At 53.6% G+C, this 15,587-nt stretch overlaps 1 protein-coding gene across 1 annotated transcript; it reads left to right on the forward strand.

Moving 5' to 3' along the window:
- Window positions 1-1,741: 1,741 nt before the first annotated feature.
- Window positions 1,742-14,946, forward strand: RAB7B (RAB7B, member RAS oncogene family). The gene is made up of 5 exons (XM_004610064.2): window positions 1,742-1,807; window positions 2,404-2,530; window positions 3,172-3,387; window positions 10,984-11,109; window positions 13,514-14,946. Exons 1-5 carry the CDS (start codon window positions 1,755-1,757, stop codon window positions 13,592-13,594), a joined length of 603 nt encoding a protein of 200 aa, XP_004610121.1. The 5' UTR covers window positions 1,742-1,754; the 3' UTR covers window positions 13,595-14,946.
- Window positions 14,947-15,587: the final 641 nt, after the last annotated feature.

The following is a 15,587-nucleotide window of genomic DNA, read 5'->3' on the forward strand; positions in this document are numbered from 1 at the left end:
TTCCTGTGACTGCATAGTATTCCATTGTGTAGATGTACCATAGTTTCTTTATCCAGTTGTTTGCTCTTGGGCAGTCAGGTTGTTTCCAGATTCTGGCTACTGTGAATAGTGCTGTAGTGAACATAGAAATGCAAATGGTGATTCTGTTGTGTGTTTTTGGGCTCCCAGAGAATATTCCCAGAAGTGGTATTGCTGGGTCCAGTGGGAGCTCAACCTCTAGTTTTTGGAGCAATGTCCGAGGCTTAGAGAAGAAGGGCCAAAGCCACCAGGTCCAGCTACAAGAACAAACAGCTCTGAGTAGAACCTTGGGTCACCACGGGCCTCCCCACGGAGGGAACACTGGCAATCCCGGGTCTTGGGGTTTCTAATAGACACTCCCCACAAGGTACTGTGGTCCAGTGAGTTCCAGCTCCATTCAACGGCATTTTTCACCCAGAAGAGATCTGGAGTGTTGAGGGTCCAACAGGGTCAACCTCTAGTTGGGCATGGGCTGAACCAAAGAGCTCGATAGCACTGTCTCCGGTTGGCTCTGCCTGCTTAAAATAGAAATACATATGGTTAGAAAGTAAAGATAAAACTAGAGATAGAGGTCACATACTTACTGTGTATTTCTTTTTGATAAAATGATATGAGCTAGATGTGTTTATTAAAAAAAAAATCAAACATACCAAAAAGAAAACTGGAGCCACGTAACCTCCTACCACCCAGATTTAAACACTTATTTATTTTTGTTTGGTTGGCTGGTTGGCTGGTGTTGGGGCCACACCCAGTTGTACTCAGGCTTACTCCTGGCTCTATGCTCAGAGGTCACCCCTGGTGTGGCTTGAGGAATCAAAAATTGAACCCTGGCCAGCTGTATGCAAGCCAGAGCCTTACCAATGGCTCTAGCTCTCTGGCCCCAAGCACTCAAGTTTAATATACATATTTCCCCCCAAGTAGGAACATCTCTCAGTATGAGCTCCCATGGGGGGGCCTGAATGGATCAGTGTCTTCCGGTTTTCCTCTCTCCTCAGCACCCTGCACTCCCCCACTCCATTCCAGAGACTGTTTCTCTCTCCCTGTGTGCAGTGGCTCACTCAACAACTGCCCCACTGTTCGTTTATAAACGGTTGTTTTGTGGCATCACTGAGGCGCCTGTGAGCGAAGCCTCTGCCTGCGTCCAGCCCTTTCACGGGACGCTTTCCTCGCCGAGGAGAGCAGGAGCCTTCTTCGTGCTCTCAATGCTCATTGCCAAGTGGCTTTTCAGTGCCGTGTGCCAATGCCCTCACCAACTGCGCTAGAGAGGAGCCTTTGATTCTGTGACAGCAGCAACCCCTTGTCCCTGAACTGCCGGAGGGCGGGGGGGGCGAGAGTGTCAGCCTCCCATCCTGACAACGGTCCCTGGGCCTGCCCGCCTCGCTTCGCTCTGCACTGCCTCTGGCTCTGGCTCTAAGCTTGGCTGGGAGGGAGGCGCTGGGCGTTGAGGGTGCACATCTTGGGTTCCAGGCTGCCTTCAGAAACAGGGTGCGGAAAGGGGTGAGCATTGTGCCTGTTGTAGGGGGTCACCCGTCTCCAGTCAAGGGGACGTGGCACATGGGGAGACGGCGTGGGTGTGGAAGGCTGCCGAATCAGCGGCCTCTTTCAAGACCTCCTCCTACCCACCCCTGTTGGGTCTCTGGGCCCAGAACAGTGGTCTGCAGCTTGGGAGGGAAAGTGGGGCCCACCCCATGGTGTGCAGTTGCCCTCTGTCTCCCTACAGGCTCTACAGTCCCTTCATGAATCCACGGAAGAAGGTGGACTTGAAGCTCATCATCATCGGATCCCTGGGGTAAGCCCAGCTCGGCGGGGACGGGGTCGGCATCAGTCTCCCCAGTGCTGAGATCTCCTGGCCAGGTTCAGGGTGACACCCATGAAGGGAAGTCAGTTGATCAGACGAGACTGGGAATCAGGCTATGACTCGACCTCCCCGGCTATCACTTTGTCCCGCCTCGGGACACTGATTCCCTCCACACCTTCTGCCCACTCTGGTCCCTGCTTCTGGAAACCCATCTCCGGGCACTAGCTGCTTAAAGCATGTCCTCGGTGTTTGAACTTCAGCATCTGGGGTACCAGAGAGGGCGCAGCGTCAGGCACACGCCATCCCTGGCCATGCATGGTTACCAGCACTGCAGGCTCTGGCCCGAGCACGTGTGTACTGGGCCGCATTGGATGAGAATCTCTGGGTCAGGCCTTCAGGTCTTCAGAGTACTGCTCTGAGACTTCCCTCAAAAGAGAAAGAAAGAAGTAGAGAATCTTAAGCAGCTAGAATGGGGGTGGGGAGGGCGGCAGGTAAGGCTGCAGGATCAGGTGAGGGGAGTATACGTGTGTGTGTGTGTGTGTGTGTGTGTGTGTGTGTGTGTTCACTGGGTCTGCGGGGCTCCTCAGGGTGGGGAAGACTTCGCTCCTTCACCAGTACGTGCACAAGACGTTTTCCGAGGATTACCAGACCACCCTCGGGGCCAGCATCCTCTCCAAGATCATCATCCTGGATGACACAACGCTGAAGCTGCAGGTAAGCCCCTTCCCTGGCCAATGAACACGTCAGAGAGTCACACCCACAGACAGGAATGTGCCAGGGGAAGCTAGAGATCTAGAACGCAGGTTCGAGAAGCTCAACTCAGAGGCCAGCCTGGTCCTCCTTTCTGTGTAAACAAAGTTTGGTGGGAACGCAGCCTCCCCACCAGCTGCTTCCAGTCTGAGGCTGCTGTCCCCCCCACCCCGCCCCCACCCCCTGCAGGGCGGAGTCATCTCACAGAAACCTGCAGTCGCAAATATTTGTTATCTGACTCTGAAAAGAACTTCCTGGTGCTGGTGGAGGGCGTGCGCTAATCCAAGGGTAGGGACATGCCTCTCTTACGCTTTGTGGGTGTCTTGGCTCCCAAAGTCCCCAGTTTCCAAACTGACCAGTGGGAGAACCAGTGCCTGCCCTGACAGCCCAGGGAAACCTGAGCTTGGGTGGAAGCAGAGTCTTGGGGTGCTGGTGCAATTATAAGGCCACGGGCATGCGCACATCAGCAGATCAAAGACACCCACGTGCTAAAGGACCATGCTTCCGTCCCAGGAAAGGAAGCTTTGGGGCCCAGCTGGGCCCCTCAGGCCACTCCCCTTGACCTGTGAATCACTGCTCTACCCCCTCCCCCCCCCCGCCCCCAGATCTGGGACACAGGTGGACAAGAGCGGTTTCGTTCCATGGTGTCCACGTTCTACAAGGGCTCCGACGGCTGCATCCTGGCCTTTGACGTCACTGACCTGGAGTCCTTTGAAGCCTTGGAGACCTGGAGAGGAGACGTTCTGGCCAAAACCATTCCCATGGAGCAGTCCTACCCCATGGTGGTGCTGGGCAACAAGGTCGACCTGGCCGAGCGGCAGGTACCATTTAGCTCCCTCATCCCCCGGGCGTGGTGGGAAGCGCTGCCATGTGCCGGCCACACAGACCTGCACCAACGGGTCCTCGGCATTCACAGTCTACGGTGGACTCACACTTTAAAGGGCAATCGTGATGCCGTAGGACAGCGGGTGCAGCTATAGACCTTGGGCTCTCTCTCCAGGGAAAGGGCGGCCACTCCAGCCCAGACTACAGGAAGGCTTCCTGGAGGAAGGGGTTTCAGGCTGCAGGAAGAGCACAAGCAAAGGAACCCCCTAATGTGAGCTGAGACTGAAGGAGGTTCCGCTTTTGTTCTATACGTTAGATTCTATTATGCACAACTGTCAGTGTTTTTTGGTTTATATATGTTGGAGACACCGTCCCTTCCCCTGACCCCCATTGTTGTTGTGATCGGGTTCCCCACAGCCCTGGCAGGGGTGCCCACAGAGTTTTCATGGTGGCGGTATGACAGCAGGTTGTGGCGCCAGCACACCCAGCAGCAGTGCCCACGAGGTCTGCCCTGCAAGCTTCCTCTTGCACGTGTGCTCACAGGGATCACAAGCTGAGCTGATGTGCACAGATTATTGTCTGGCGTCTCACACACGAGTTCACCAGAGTCGCGCTGCCTGGCCAGGAACTATCACACGTCTTTGAGAGTTGTGGCGCTCAGTGAGATCCTGCTGTGGTGCTCACAAATCTGTGGGGCTGCTGGAAATCAGTAGTGGTACTGGGGACCGTAGGCACCAGAGCTGCCAGAGCACCTGTCCCCTCTGCCCTGTGCCTTTCGCCAAGATCCCTCAAGTGGGTGTTCGTCACCGGTGAAGCTGCCAAGCCCCAGAGCTTTCCGGGTGGGCTTTGTTCTTCGGCTTGAAGTAACGGTGTGTATTATGATTAAATCAGCTTTCCCCCAGACCAGAGACTGTAGAGCAGGGCTGTGTGAGCCTGGGAGTGGGTGGGGAGGGGTGGGGGAGGGTAGCTGCAGGTCGGAGGGCCAACAGCTGCATGCTAAGAATTCTAAGAAGAGGGCAGGCATGAGTTCAGAGGAAGCTGATGGCAAAGGTGTCAGTCATATCACAGAGTGGGCATCAGACCTGGACATCTGACAGAGGTCCGGGTCTGGCCGGGAAGAAGTTAATGGGGAGAAAGGGCTAAGAGGGAAGCAATGTGGGTGTGGTGAGAGGCGCAGCTCCATGGCAAGGGTACTCCAAGTATTTAGATGAGGGGGACCCGGCAGGATGGAGACCAACTGGGAGGGGAAATGGGCCCAAGCCAAACCCAGGCATGAACTTTTTTCTGGAGGAGAAACAAGGAATTGACGGGGGCGTGCAGCTCAGAGGCTGGGCACTCATTTTGCACGTGTAAGAACTGAGTTCTATCCATGCACGACAGCAAAAATAAGTGAAAAAAAAAACAAAAACAGTAGAGACCCAGGCAAGTCCAAGATCTCTTCTCTGAGATCTGCGTTGGGTGCAGAAATAACCCCAGGAGGAGGGTTGCAGGGGACTTTAAAGGCAGAGGTGGGGCCAGAGGGATAATATGATGCTTGCCTGAGCAATACCAGGAGTGAGCCCTGAGCACAGAGCCAGGAGAAAGCCCTGAGCAAAGTCTGGTGCGGCCCCCAAAGCAAAACAAAACGTTTTCATTTTTAAGCGAGGAGGTAAGGCTGACTTTGGGGTTGGGAGTGGGGGAGGTAGAGGGGACTTGCTGAGAGGCCTGTGTTGGTTTGGAGAGGATGGTGCCCCTTCCTCAGGGTAGACCCAGGGGGGCAGCAGCGGGCACCCCCTCTCTGGACTCAAATACAGACACAGTTGCATGGGATATTTGAGGAGCAAAGGTAGTGTTGTCCTCAACAAAGCACAGGAGCAAATGCTAGAAAAGAGAAGCTTTACTGGCAAGAGAACAGCTTAAACAGGAAGGGTGTCCGCCAGCTGGACTGGAGAACAAGCCTCCAGGAGAAGAAGGGAGTCTGGCTTTATGCCTGGGAGATAGGGTGATGGCACAGCTTATGCATATCCTAGTCTTTTTTTTTTTTAGATAACTTATATCTATTGAGCATGTGCAATGGAGGAGCAGGCAGTGAACTATACAGGTATACAGGTACAGGAAATGGCAGGGAAGTGTCATAGGTGTGCTTTCTAGTATGATGATGAAGATCAAGAAGACTAGAGGTTGAGGGCTCTGCCTGCAGTTCCCACTGGACAGACACGGCCAGCCAGGGGCCCAGGGTCCTCATCAGTGCAAAAGTTCCTGGAGTTCCACCCTGTCCCAATGAGAGCCAAGAGAACCTGGGGCAGCTTCTCCCAGGACAGAGTCACACTCTCCAAGTAAGCCTTAAGACGATCCGTTTTGCTTTTCTAACTCCTGAGAGTCCTTCTCGATTTTCATGAGAAATAGAAGGACAAAGTTGATAAAAAAAACAAACAAACAAACAAAAAACACGTTGACAGAGCAATGCTTATAAAAAGCACGTGGGAAGTTTAATCAGTGGAAATGATGGCTCTCCTTATTTGCTCTGAGACATGAAGCTGAGAAGGTAGGGAGAGAGCTTTCCACTCTCAACAAAGAGAAAATGACCCTCTAAAACCATATTGCTAGATTGGAGATGATAAAAGGTCTTGAAAATGGGAAATGTTTAATGGCATAGAGTTAATGCCAGCTCTAGGTTTATGTCTATTTTATCACAATAAACATATATATTGCCATAATGATTTTTAATAGATTACTGACTTAGGGTTTTTTTTTAAAGTTTTTGTTTGTTTGTTTTTCTTTTTAGCTTTTTGGGTCACACCTGGCGATTCTCAGGGTTTACTCCTGGCTCTGCACTCAGGAATTACTCCTGGAGGTGCTTGGGGGACCCTTTGGGCTGCTGGGGATCAAACCCAGGTCGGCTACATGCAAGGCAAACGTTCTACCCACTGTACTATTGCTCCGGCCCCTGATTTAGGTATTTTTTTAATTTAAACTTTTTTTTTATTTGTGGTCTTAGTCTGGGGCCCACACTCTGAGGTACTCCCAGCTCTGTGCTCACTGCCTGCTCTTGGTGTGTTCAAGTAACCATGCGGTGCTAGGGATCAAATCCTCATTCTCAGGCCCTGACTTAGACTTTTTAAAATTCCCTGCTCCTTGGTAATAGTAAAAAATTATTAGTTGTTTAAAATGGCAGATTTGGGGTTGCAGAGATACTGGATACTAGATCCTAGAAATAGTAGAGTGGGTAAGACACTTGCTTTGTTCATGGTCGACCCAGGTTTATTCCCCAGCACCTCACATGGTCTCAAGCCTTACAACGAGAGATCACTGAGCACAAAGCCAGGAATAAACCCTGGGCACTGGCAGGTGTGGTCTCTCCCACTCCCCCCAGAAAGAGTTTAGTCTGCCAATAGAAGCTTCCAAACTTACTGGGCCTACTGCCCCCCCTTTCAAAAAAATTAAAATTACTTAACAGTGGACTGGAGCGATAGCACAGCGGGTAGGGCGTTTCCCTTGTATGCGGCCGACTCGGGTTTGATTCCTCAGTCCCTCTCGGAGAGCCCGGCAAGCTACTGAGAGTATCCCGCCCTCACAGCAGAGCCTGGCAAGCTACCCGTGGCGTATTCCATATGCCAAAAACAGTAACAAGAAGTTTCACAATGGAGATGTTACTGGTGCCTGCTTCAAATCAATGAACAATGGGACGACAGCGCTACAGTGCTACAACATGCTCTGAAAAATTAACTTTCTTTAAGCAAAATGCAACCCCCAATTGCACTGGAGGCTACAGCACCCCCTGGAAGACAATATAGTCTGTGTGGGAGAATCACAGGGTGTGGCAGGCCTGCATCGTGCTCATTTGCTCCACGTTCAGGCAGTTTCTGATACTGTTGCTTGATAGTGTTGAGATTATATGTCTAAAATATTCTTTCTGATTCTCCGTAGTGGATTTACATATATTTGAGACATTAATTTTAAGAGGCATGATTATTAACCTGAGTGTAAATGAGATGCAAAGCATAAGTTAGCAAACTCATGTTGTCCTTTAGTCTCTGATAAATAAGTAGTACTCTAAAAGGAAAAGCAAACTGTCAACCATATATTTCCTGCCAAAAGCAAAATGAGGACCCACCAATAGTAAAGCAGGTGAGGCACACATGCAGATTTTATCCCCGGTACCACGTGTGGTCCCGAGTACCGCCAGGAGGGCCCTGGCTGTGCCCCTCCAAAAAATTTTAAAAACAAATTCTAAAATTGTCCTTCAGTGTCTCCAAGTACCACACCTGGAGTACACTTCCAAATTCATTATAAATAAGTTCTTTTGTAAATCAAAGAAAAGACTAATATTCAAATTTGAATGCTATAACTTGAATTGGAAGAGAAAAATAAAAAGTGCTATGTTCACAACTTGCTTCCCAGGCAGCCTTCTGAGTTGGATGGAGAAGCAAGAGGGTATGAAAAGGTTAAATTACAGCTAAGTCACCTGACATTCCAGGCATCCCTCCCTTTGTGCTCACAAACCCCTTATATCACCATGGTCTGAAAATATAATGAATAATGAGATATTCTGAGACCACACTCTCCAAACTTGCTCTATGGTCTATTTTTGTTTTGCTTTGTGTTTGTATTCAGGGCTTACTCCTGCTCAAGTGTCACTTCTGGTAGGGCTCAGAGAACCATATGGAGTGCCAGAGATGAAACATAGTGGGGCTGCACTTCTGACAGATGCCCTACCCACTGTACTATCTCTCTGGCCCACGCATATTGTTTTAATGTTCTATTTTATTATTAGGAACTAGAATGATAGCACAGCGGGTAGGGCATTGGGACCGACCCGGGTTCGATTCATCCACCCCTCTCGGAGAGCCTGGCAAGCTACCAAGAGTATACCGCCTGCATGGCAGAGCCTGGCAAGCTACCCGTGGCGTATACAATATACCAAAAACAGTAACAAGTCTCACAATGGAGACGCTACTGGTGCCTACTCGAGCAAATCAATGAACCACTGGACGACAGTGATACAGTGCTTTATTACTAGTTACTGCTTTCCCTTCCTATGCCTAATTTGCACATTAGACTATGATTGAGGCTGTGGGGAAGGCTGTCCTCTGGGGAGTAGGAACATGTGCCCTGAGGACTAAGGTAGATAACGGTAAACCCAAGAGAGAAAACGTGCAGGGGACAGAGGTGAAGCATGTCCTGTGCAGGTCTGCACTGTTGGGCAGGGCAGGGCCAGTGAGGAAGCAGGAGGTGGCTATGTTTGCTCATCCTGGCCTTGTCCCTGGGTGCCCTGGGGACCCTCTCGGCTTCTGCTAGCATGCCCTGAGATAGGCACTGACTTCATTTTTCTCTCCACTTCTCTTTTATTTGCTTGGTTGATTCGTTTGGGAGAGGGTCACACCCTGTGGTGCTTAGCTTGATGCTCAGGAGTTGTTCTGGGGGTGCTACCCGGGACATCACGAGCCTTTGAGCTCTCTCTCCAGCCCCCTTTGCTCCTTTCTTGCCACCCACCCTCGGCCTCCGTGCCTGTGCTAGTCACGGGCTCCGGGCAGGGGCAGCTGTGAAGAAAGGAGCGAGCAGACATGCCCCGTCTTGCCTGGAAACAGGCAGAAAGCCTTTGACTAAGGTGCCATCCCGGCCTGTCCGTGTGTTTGTTTCTTATGGTTCTGTGCTTGTGACTAGTGAGAACACTCATAAACGGCAGCCCTGCCCTTCATTAGCTGCGGGCCTTTGATCTTTCCTGCAAACAGCCCAGGGTTTTCTCCATGCTCTGAGGCGGCCTCTGGGGCCCCTGGCTCCAAAGGCAGGAAAGCCTCAGATGCAACGCCAAGCCCAGGCCCAGATGGGCTCCTGGTCCGAGTTCCGGGAAGACTGGCCAGGCTGCGCCTGCGCAGAGGAGTCTCCCAGGAGTGGCCGCTTCCCTGGCCAAGGCTGCACCCTGTTGAAAAGGCGGGGGCGGAGGCTCTGTGGGAGGGGGCCCTGGGCTCTGGGCTTGTGAGACAGCTGACATTGAAGCTCTCTGGGACCCCAATAAAACAGCACTTCCAGCAGAGCAGGGGAAGCGATTCCCTGAGGCTGTGTTCATCTCCCCAGGAGTCTCTGTTCTGGGAAATGGTCCTTTCCCTGTAAGAAAAGCCCAGGCCCCCCTGAAACAAATTCAGTCTGTGGTTATAAAGAGGCACAGCCAAGCTGCAACCTCTCACAAAACTCTTCTCACAAAACCTCCGACGTGAAACCCAGTGGTACCACTTGGATTTGAAAGTCGCCCAGCAGGCGGGCTGCCGGGGCGTTTTGAGCATTCCAACGGCGATGGGTCTTGCGTTCGGTTTAGAGATGAATTCCTTCCGGCTCCGAGCTGGGAAGGGCCCTGATTCTGAGCTCAAGGCACATGCCCTACACAGGAGAGCAGCTGCTCTAGGGCAGAGGCCCCGCAGAGGCAGCTGCAGGCTGCCTGTCATCTCTGTCCTCAGTCAAGGGCTGCGCTGAGCCATGGCGCTCTTATCGGCAAAGGGATCTCGTAAGACCAGCTCCTGGCATTGCCTCGACATGAATAAATACATGGGCCTGAGGATGTGACTCTGGCAGTTGCCTAGTTTGCGTGACTGAGGCCCAGCGCCAACCCACATCACCTCATGTGGGCCTGAACCCAAAGGAGCAACAAAGCTCAGGAAAGGGGAGCAGGAGCAAGTATCCACTGGGCGTCTCTGGTGACATCAGGAGCTCAGCAGAATTCCTAGGACTCTGTCCTGGGAAGCAGAGACCTTCGCAGGGACACCTCCCAGCCTGGTGTCCATCGTGTCCCTTTCCCTTTAGAGAGACTGAAAAAGGTGCCAGTGGCAGGAAAGGATCCTAGTGGTGGCTATACGAAGCAGCAGAGGGCACGTGGTGATTCTGCCCAATCTTGCTCCTGTTTTCTCCTCTGTAAAATGGAGCCAAACAGCCAAACCATAGATCCATGTTACGAAATAATGTCGCTCTCTCTACACACATATTATGGACACGAAGATGGAGTGGAATGGAGTTGGTGGGATGGATGTTATGAAGGTGTGACAATTGTGGGGGGTGGGAGTGGGGATGTGACAGTGATGGGGATGTGACAAAGTCGAGGATTGTGGTAGGGATATGACCGTGGTGAGGATGGTGTTGGGGATGTGATAACGGTGGTTGTGGGGTGTGACAATAGTATAAAAGTGTCAAGGAGGGGCTGGAGAAATAGTACAGCAGGGAGGGCATTTGCCTGGTATGTGACCAACCCAGATTTGATCCCCAGCATCCCATATAGTCCCCTGAGCCTGCCAGGAGTGATTCCTGAGTGCAGAGCCAGGAGTAAACCCTGAGCATCACTGGGTGTGACCTACAAAAAAAATAAATAGAATAGTGGTAGGACTATGACAGGGGTGGGGTTGGGGATGTGACAATGTCGAGGATGGGGGATGGGCTATGACAATAGTAGAGGGTGTGAGAATGTGGAGAATGGGGGTGGGATGTGACAATGGTGGGGTCTGTGACAGCAGAGGAGATGATGGGGGCATGTGACAATGTTTAGAGGGGTGGGGGTGTGACAGTGGTGGGGAATGGCGAGGAGAAGGAGGATGTTCTATAAACAGTGATCACTTCTTTCCCTCTCTCAGGTGCCCCGAGAGGTAGCCCAAGGTTGGTGTAAAGAGAAGGATATTCCCTACTTTGAAGTCAGTGCCAAGAGTGACCTCAATGTGGTGCAAGCCTTTGAGATGCTGGCCGGTCGGGCTCTGTCCAGGGTGAGTGGCGCCAGGGCCTGGGGGACTGGGAGCTTCCAGGGGACAGACTGGCCCTGGTGGGGTATGGGTGGGGTCGATTACTCGTTGTTTCTGAGAGGCCTCAACTGTCCCCGCTCTGGAATCGGCACTGCTGGTCTCTGCGCTCCCACAGAGAAGAGTGTGATGGGCCCTGGACCAGGCTGGTTCCTCCAGCCTCAGCCTGAGGTGCTGCATGATCCCGGGCCTGTGGGGCATAGTGAGTCCTCACCAGGAGCCCTCAGGAGCCCAGGACCGGCCCGGGGCACTGTCAAGGCTGCAGGGGTTGGCACCCTCAGGGATAGGGTGCTTCATGCGGCCTCTGGAGCGGTCACTCAGCAGACAGGAACAAGTGTCAGGAAGGAGCACTGCAGGGGCTCGGCCTGCTCTCCTGAGTGGCAATACAGGTGAGCAAGCAAAGCGAGCTCCTGGGGACAGGCGTGCTCCTGGGGGCAGGGGGACAGGCGAGCTCTGGGGACAGGGGGACAGGCAAGCTCTGAAGACAGGCGTGCTCCTGGGTCAGGGAAACAGGCGAGTTCCTGGGTCTTGGGCAAGGCCCCGGAAAGTTCCAGGCAGCACTGCTGGTCACTCCAGCACACCGGGACTCCTCCTCGACCTAGGAGCCCATGTAGCAGGTCTTTCTGCTGTGCCGGTCACTCAGAAATTCAGAGGAGAAACACTCGCCATTCCAAGAGTGTAACTTGGCCAGAGAAACCGCCAATGGACCGAGCAGGCTTTGTGTGCAAGGGCCCAGGTCCAACTGCACAAGGTCCCCTCCCCCAACTCCTGAACTGGGAGCAGCTAGTGTGACCCAAATTATTTTTTTAAGTAAGTAAGTAAATAAATAAATAAATAAGCAAGCCTGTGAGGGGCTGGGCCAGGTAGGCCATTCCAGAGGGCACTTGCCTTGACTGTATGGGGCCTCAGGCAGATTAGCACTGTCCTCCCGTTGTTCATTGATTTGCTCGAGCGGGCACCAGTAACATCTCCATTGTGAGACTTCTTGTTATTGTTTTTGGCATTTTGAATACAGCACGAGTAGCTTGCCAGGCTCTGCTGTGCAGGCGAGATACTCTCGGTAGCTTGCCGGGCTCTTCAAGAGGGACAGAGGAATCGAACCCGGGTCAGCCGCATGCAAGGCAAATGCCCTACCCACTGTGTTATTGCTCCAGTCCAAGGCAGATTAAAAAAGGAAAAAAAAAAAGCAAATTTCCAAGGGCCAGGAATGTAAATGCATGCAGATTTCCCAGTCACTTTAAAACTAAAGCTTGCAAATTTATTTTTTAAGTTTAAGACAATTTTCAAAGACATTGAGTGAACCAAGTGAACCCGCTCTTGCCTGAATCCTGGGTCACCCTCTTCTCTTTCTGGTGTCTGTAAGCAACTTCTGCAAACTGCCTAAAGCACCACTTTCCACTCTTTAAAGTCACTGTCACTGTCATCCCATTGCTCATCGATTTGTTCGAGCGGGCACCAGTAACGTCTCTCATTGAGAGACTTATTGTTACTGTTTTTGGCATATCCAATACACACGGGTAGCTTGCCAGGCTCTGCCACTCGGGCTCGATACTCTCGGTAGCTTGCCAGGCCCTCCGAGAAGGGCGGAGGAATCGAACCTGGGTCGGCCGCTTAAAGGCGAACACCCAACCACTGTGCCATCGCTCCAGCCCAACTCTTTAAAGTACAAATAATAAATAATGCCTTCATCTGGGCCTGGCTTCCAGGAGCCACAGGGAACCCTAGCGGAGCCTGGAAAGGCGTTAAACAGCACAGCTTGTGTGCAAGCGCCACCAGAAGTGAGTGCCCAGGTCCTGCCCAGAGCAGCCGCGAGAGACTGGGAAGGTGTCCCAGGGTGCCCACCCAGTGGCCTCCTCACATTGCTCACAAAACCAGTTCATGCTCGCTCTTGAACTTCCCTAGGGCTCTGTGGAGGCCCCAGATGCAGAGAAAGGCCCCCCGTCCCAGCCCTGCCCAGGGTGGGTGGTCTCAGGTGAGAAGACCAGTGCGCCCCTGACTGAGCTGGTTTTCTCTGGACACAGAAGGCGGGCAGAGGGCAGAGGGCAGGGAGGCCCCTGGCACCTGAGAACAGGGGCGTCCTGGGCCTCCTCAGGAGCTGGAGGTTGCAGCGGAGAGGTGGGAGGCAGGTAGGGAGCAGTCTAGGCAGAAAGGGGGCTGCCCTCGGGCCTCCCGTCTGGAAAACATGACTCGGGCTGGGCGAGGCCTGGCCCCTGGCCCAGCCACAGAACTGCTCTGGGACCCAAGAAGATGCTGGAGGCGATGGGGAGCAGGGGCAGTGGGGATCCCCGGCTCTGGGGCCCCCAGCAGTGGAGCCCGCCCCTGGCCACTGGCGCAGGGACCGAGGATAATGATGTCCCCTTCCCTCCCCCAGTACCGGAGCATCCTGGACAATTACCTCACGGACTCCGTCAAGCTCTCCCCCGAAGACCCGACCCAGAGGCGATGCTGCTAGTCCCGACTCCCTCAGACCCACTGAGCCTGGTCACCCCAGGCCCCATGAGCACCACCACTGCCCAGGCACGTGGCCAGATGCCCCAGGACTGTGCCGAGCCCGCCATCAGAGGACTGGCGATGGCTTGGCGGGAGACCCAGACTACCACAGCCAGACCCTGGCCCCGGAGAGTCGCCGGCCACTCTCCTCAGAGAACCTCCTGCCCCAGTGGCTCCTGGGCCACTCCGAGGCTGACCTTCATCACCACCCACCCCTCAGGAGCGGGTGAAGCTCAGCTTCCTTGAGGGCCCGTGGCCAGAGGCGTGGAACTTTGAGGGGCAGCCCTTCCAGACGCTCAGGAGCAGCATGGGGGTCCCAGAAAGACCCCAGGAGTCTCTTGAGCCCGGACTATGCTCTGTTCACCTCGCAGCGGGCCTGGGAGCCCCACGGCCCTGCTCACCTCTTGGTCGCTCTCCCAGGCCTCACACTGCTGAGCGAGAAAGGCAAATGACATGGACTTTAAGCCAATATTCCCAACTAGCAGCAATTGCTTGAGAGAGGTGAAATAACGGGATCAAGAGGTCTGGGAGGGGCTAGGACTGAGGGCTGTTTCGGACTAAGTAGTCCTGGAGGGCTTTCCTGAGGAGGCAGTATTTGGCCTGAGGTCAAGAGAATAAGAAAGGGACTGCCAGCTAAGATCTGAACAAAGAACATTCCAGAGAGAGGAAGCAGCAAGGGTCAGCGCCTGACTGCAACAAGGACAAGCTTGGAACTCAGAAAGGACACTCACCCCTGGAAGGCTTGCTGTGCCTCTGCCAACTGGCCACGAGAGGGCAGTGGTGCTCCTTCGGGCTCAGGCTCAGTGGCGAGCTGGGGGCCCCTTTCCTTGCAGTGATGCGCAAAGGCAGCTCTGGGCGTTGTCAGCCCTTTGAAATTGGTGGGAAGGAGAATCCCAGGGTCTCCGGCCTTGGAAGAAATGGGCCCAAACTGCTACGTTGATGATTCAGGCAAGATCCGCTTAGGGAGGCGGGGCGAGCACTCAGCAGGCTGAGCGCAGGCCTCCATGGGGGGAGGGGGGCTGGGTTTGACCCTGGCGCTGTCTATGGTCCCCCCAGCACAGGCAGGGAAAATGTCCAAGCTCAGAGCTGGGAGGAGCCCCTGAATACAGCCAGGGGTGGCTGACGATTTTTGAATTGTAATAAAAAATATTTAATTTTTTTTAAGGTACACTTTGCTGACCAGGACTAGAATAATAAACAGACTCTAAGGTCAGAATCTCTGACCTGGCAGTGGCCGCATACACAGATGCAGCCCAGCCTGGAGGAAGCGAACAGGATGACCCCTCGGGGCTCCTGGGAGGCTGCTGGGGTCACGCACTGCTCCTGCCCCAAGCAACGCACAACCGTCTGATCTGGAGCTGTGTGGAGGGTGCAGGAGAGTCCGCGGGGGCCTGGAGCCCCTTCTCCCTGCTCCCCTTTGGCTGTGGGTGAGCCCTGGAGCTGGCACGTCCCTCCGGGCACTCCCGTCTCAGTGGCATGGAGGTATGAAGCGTGGGCGGGTGCGTGCGCGGAGGGCTGGGGCAGTGACGTGGCCATGTGGACTGGTTCCAAATGTGAGCAACAAATAATAAAGGTGTCCTTTGGATCCTTTGTGTATTTGCCATTCACATTTAAAAAAAAAACACACATCTCCATAGTCCAAAGATCAAACCATACTAAAGGGAAGACCAGGGAACTGGCCAGTTGCAGAGCTAGTCAAGGCCGGTGAGAGATGGAAAGGCGGGTGCTTTGTCTAAGATGTGGGGAGAACCAAGGGACCGTGACAGCAGCCTGACAGGGCCCCCGAGCCTGGCTGCACACAGCCTGAGGCCTGCCCAGTCACAGGGACCAACCGGTGTACCTGCATGGGGGCTGGACCTCAGCGCCTCCAGGACCCCTTCAGAGAAAAGGCCACCCTGGTCTCACCTCTCCTGTGGTCCCAGCCCACTCCAAGTCCCTGCCCCCAACATACAGAC

This window comes from Sorex araneus, chromosome 7 (assembly GCF_027595985.1).
Source record: "Sorex araneus isolate mSorAra2 chromosome 7, mSorAra2.pri, whole genome shotgun sequence".
Lineage (NCBI taxonomy): Eukaryota > Metazoa > Chordata > Mammalia > Eulipotyphla > Soricidae > Sorex > Sorex araneus.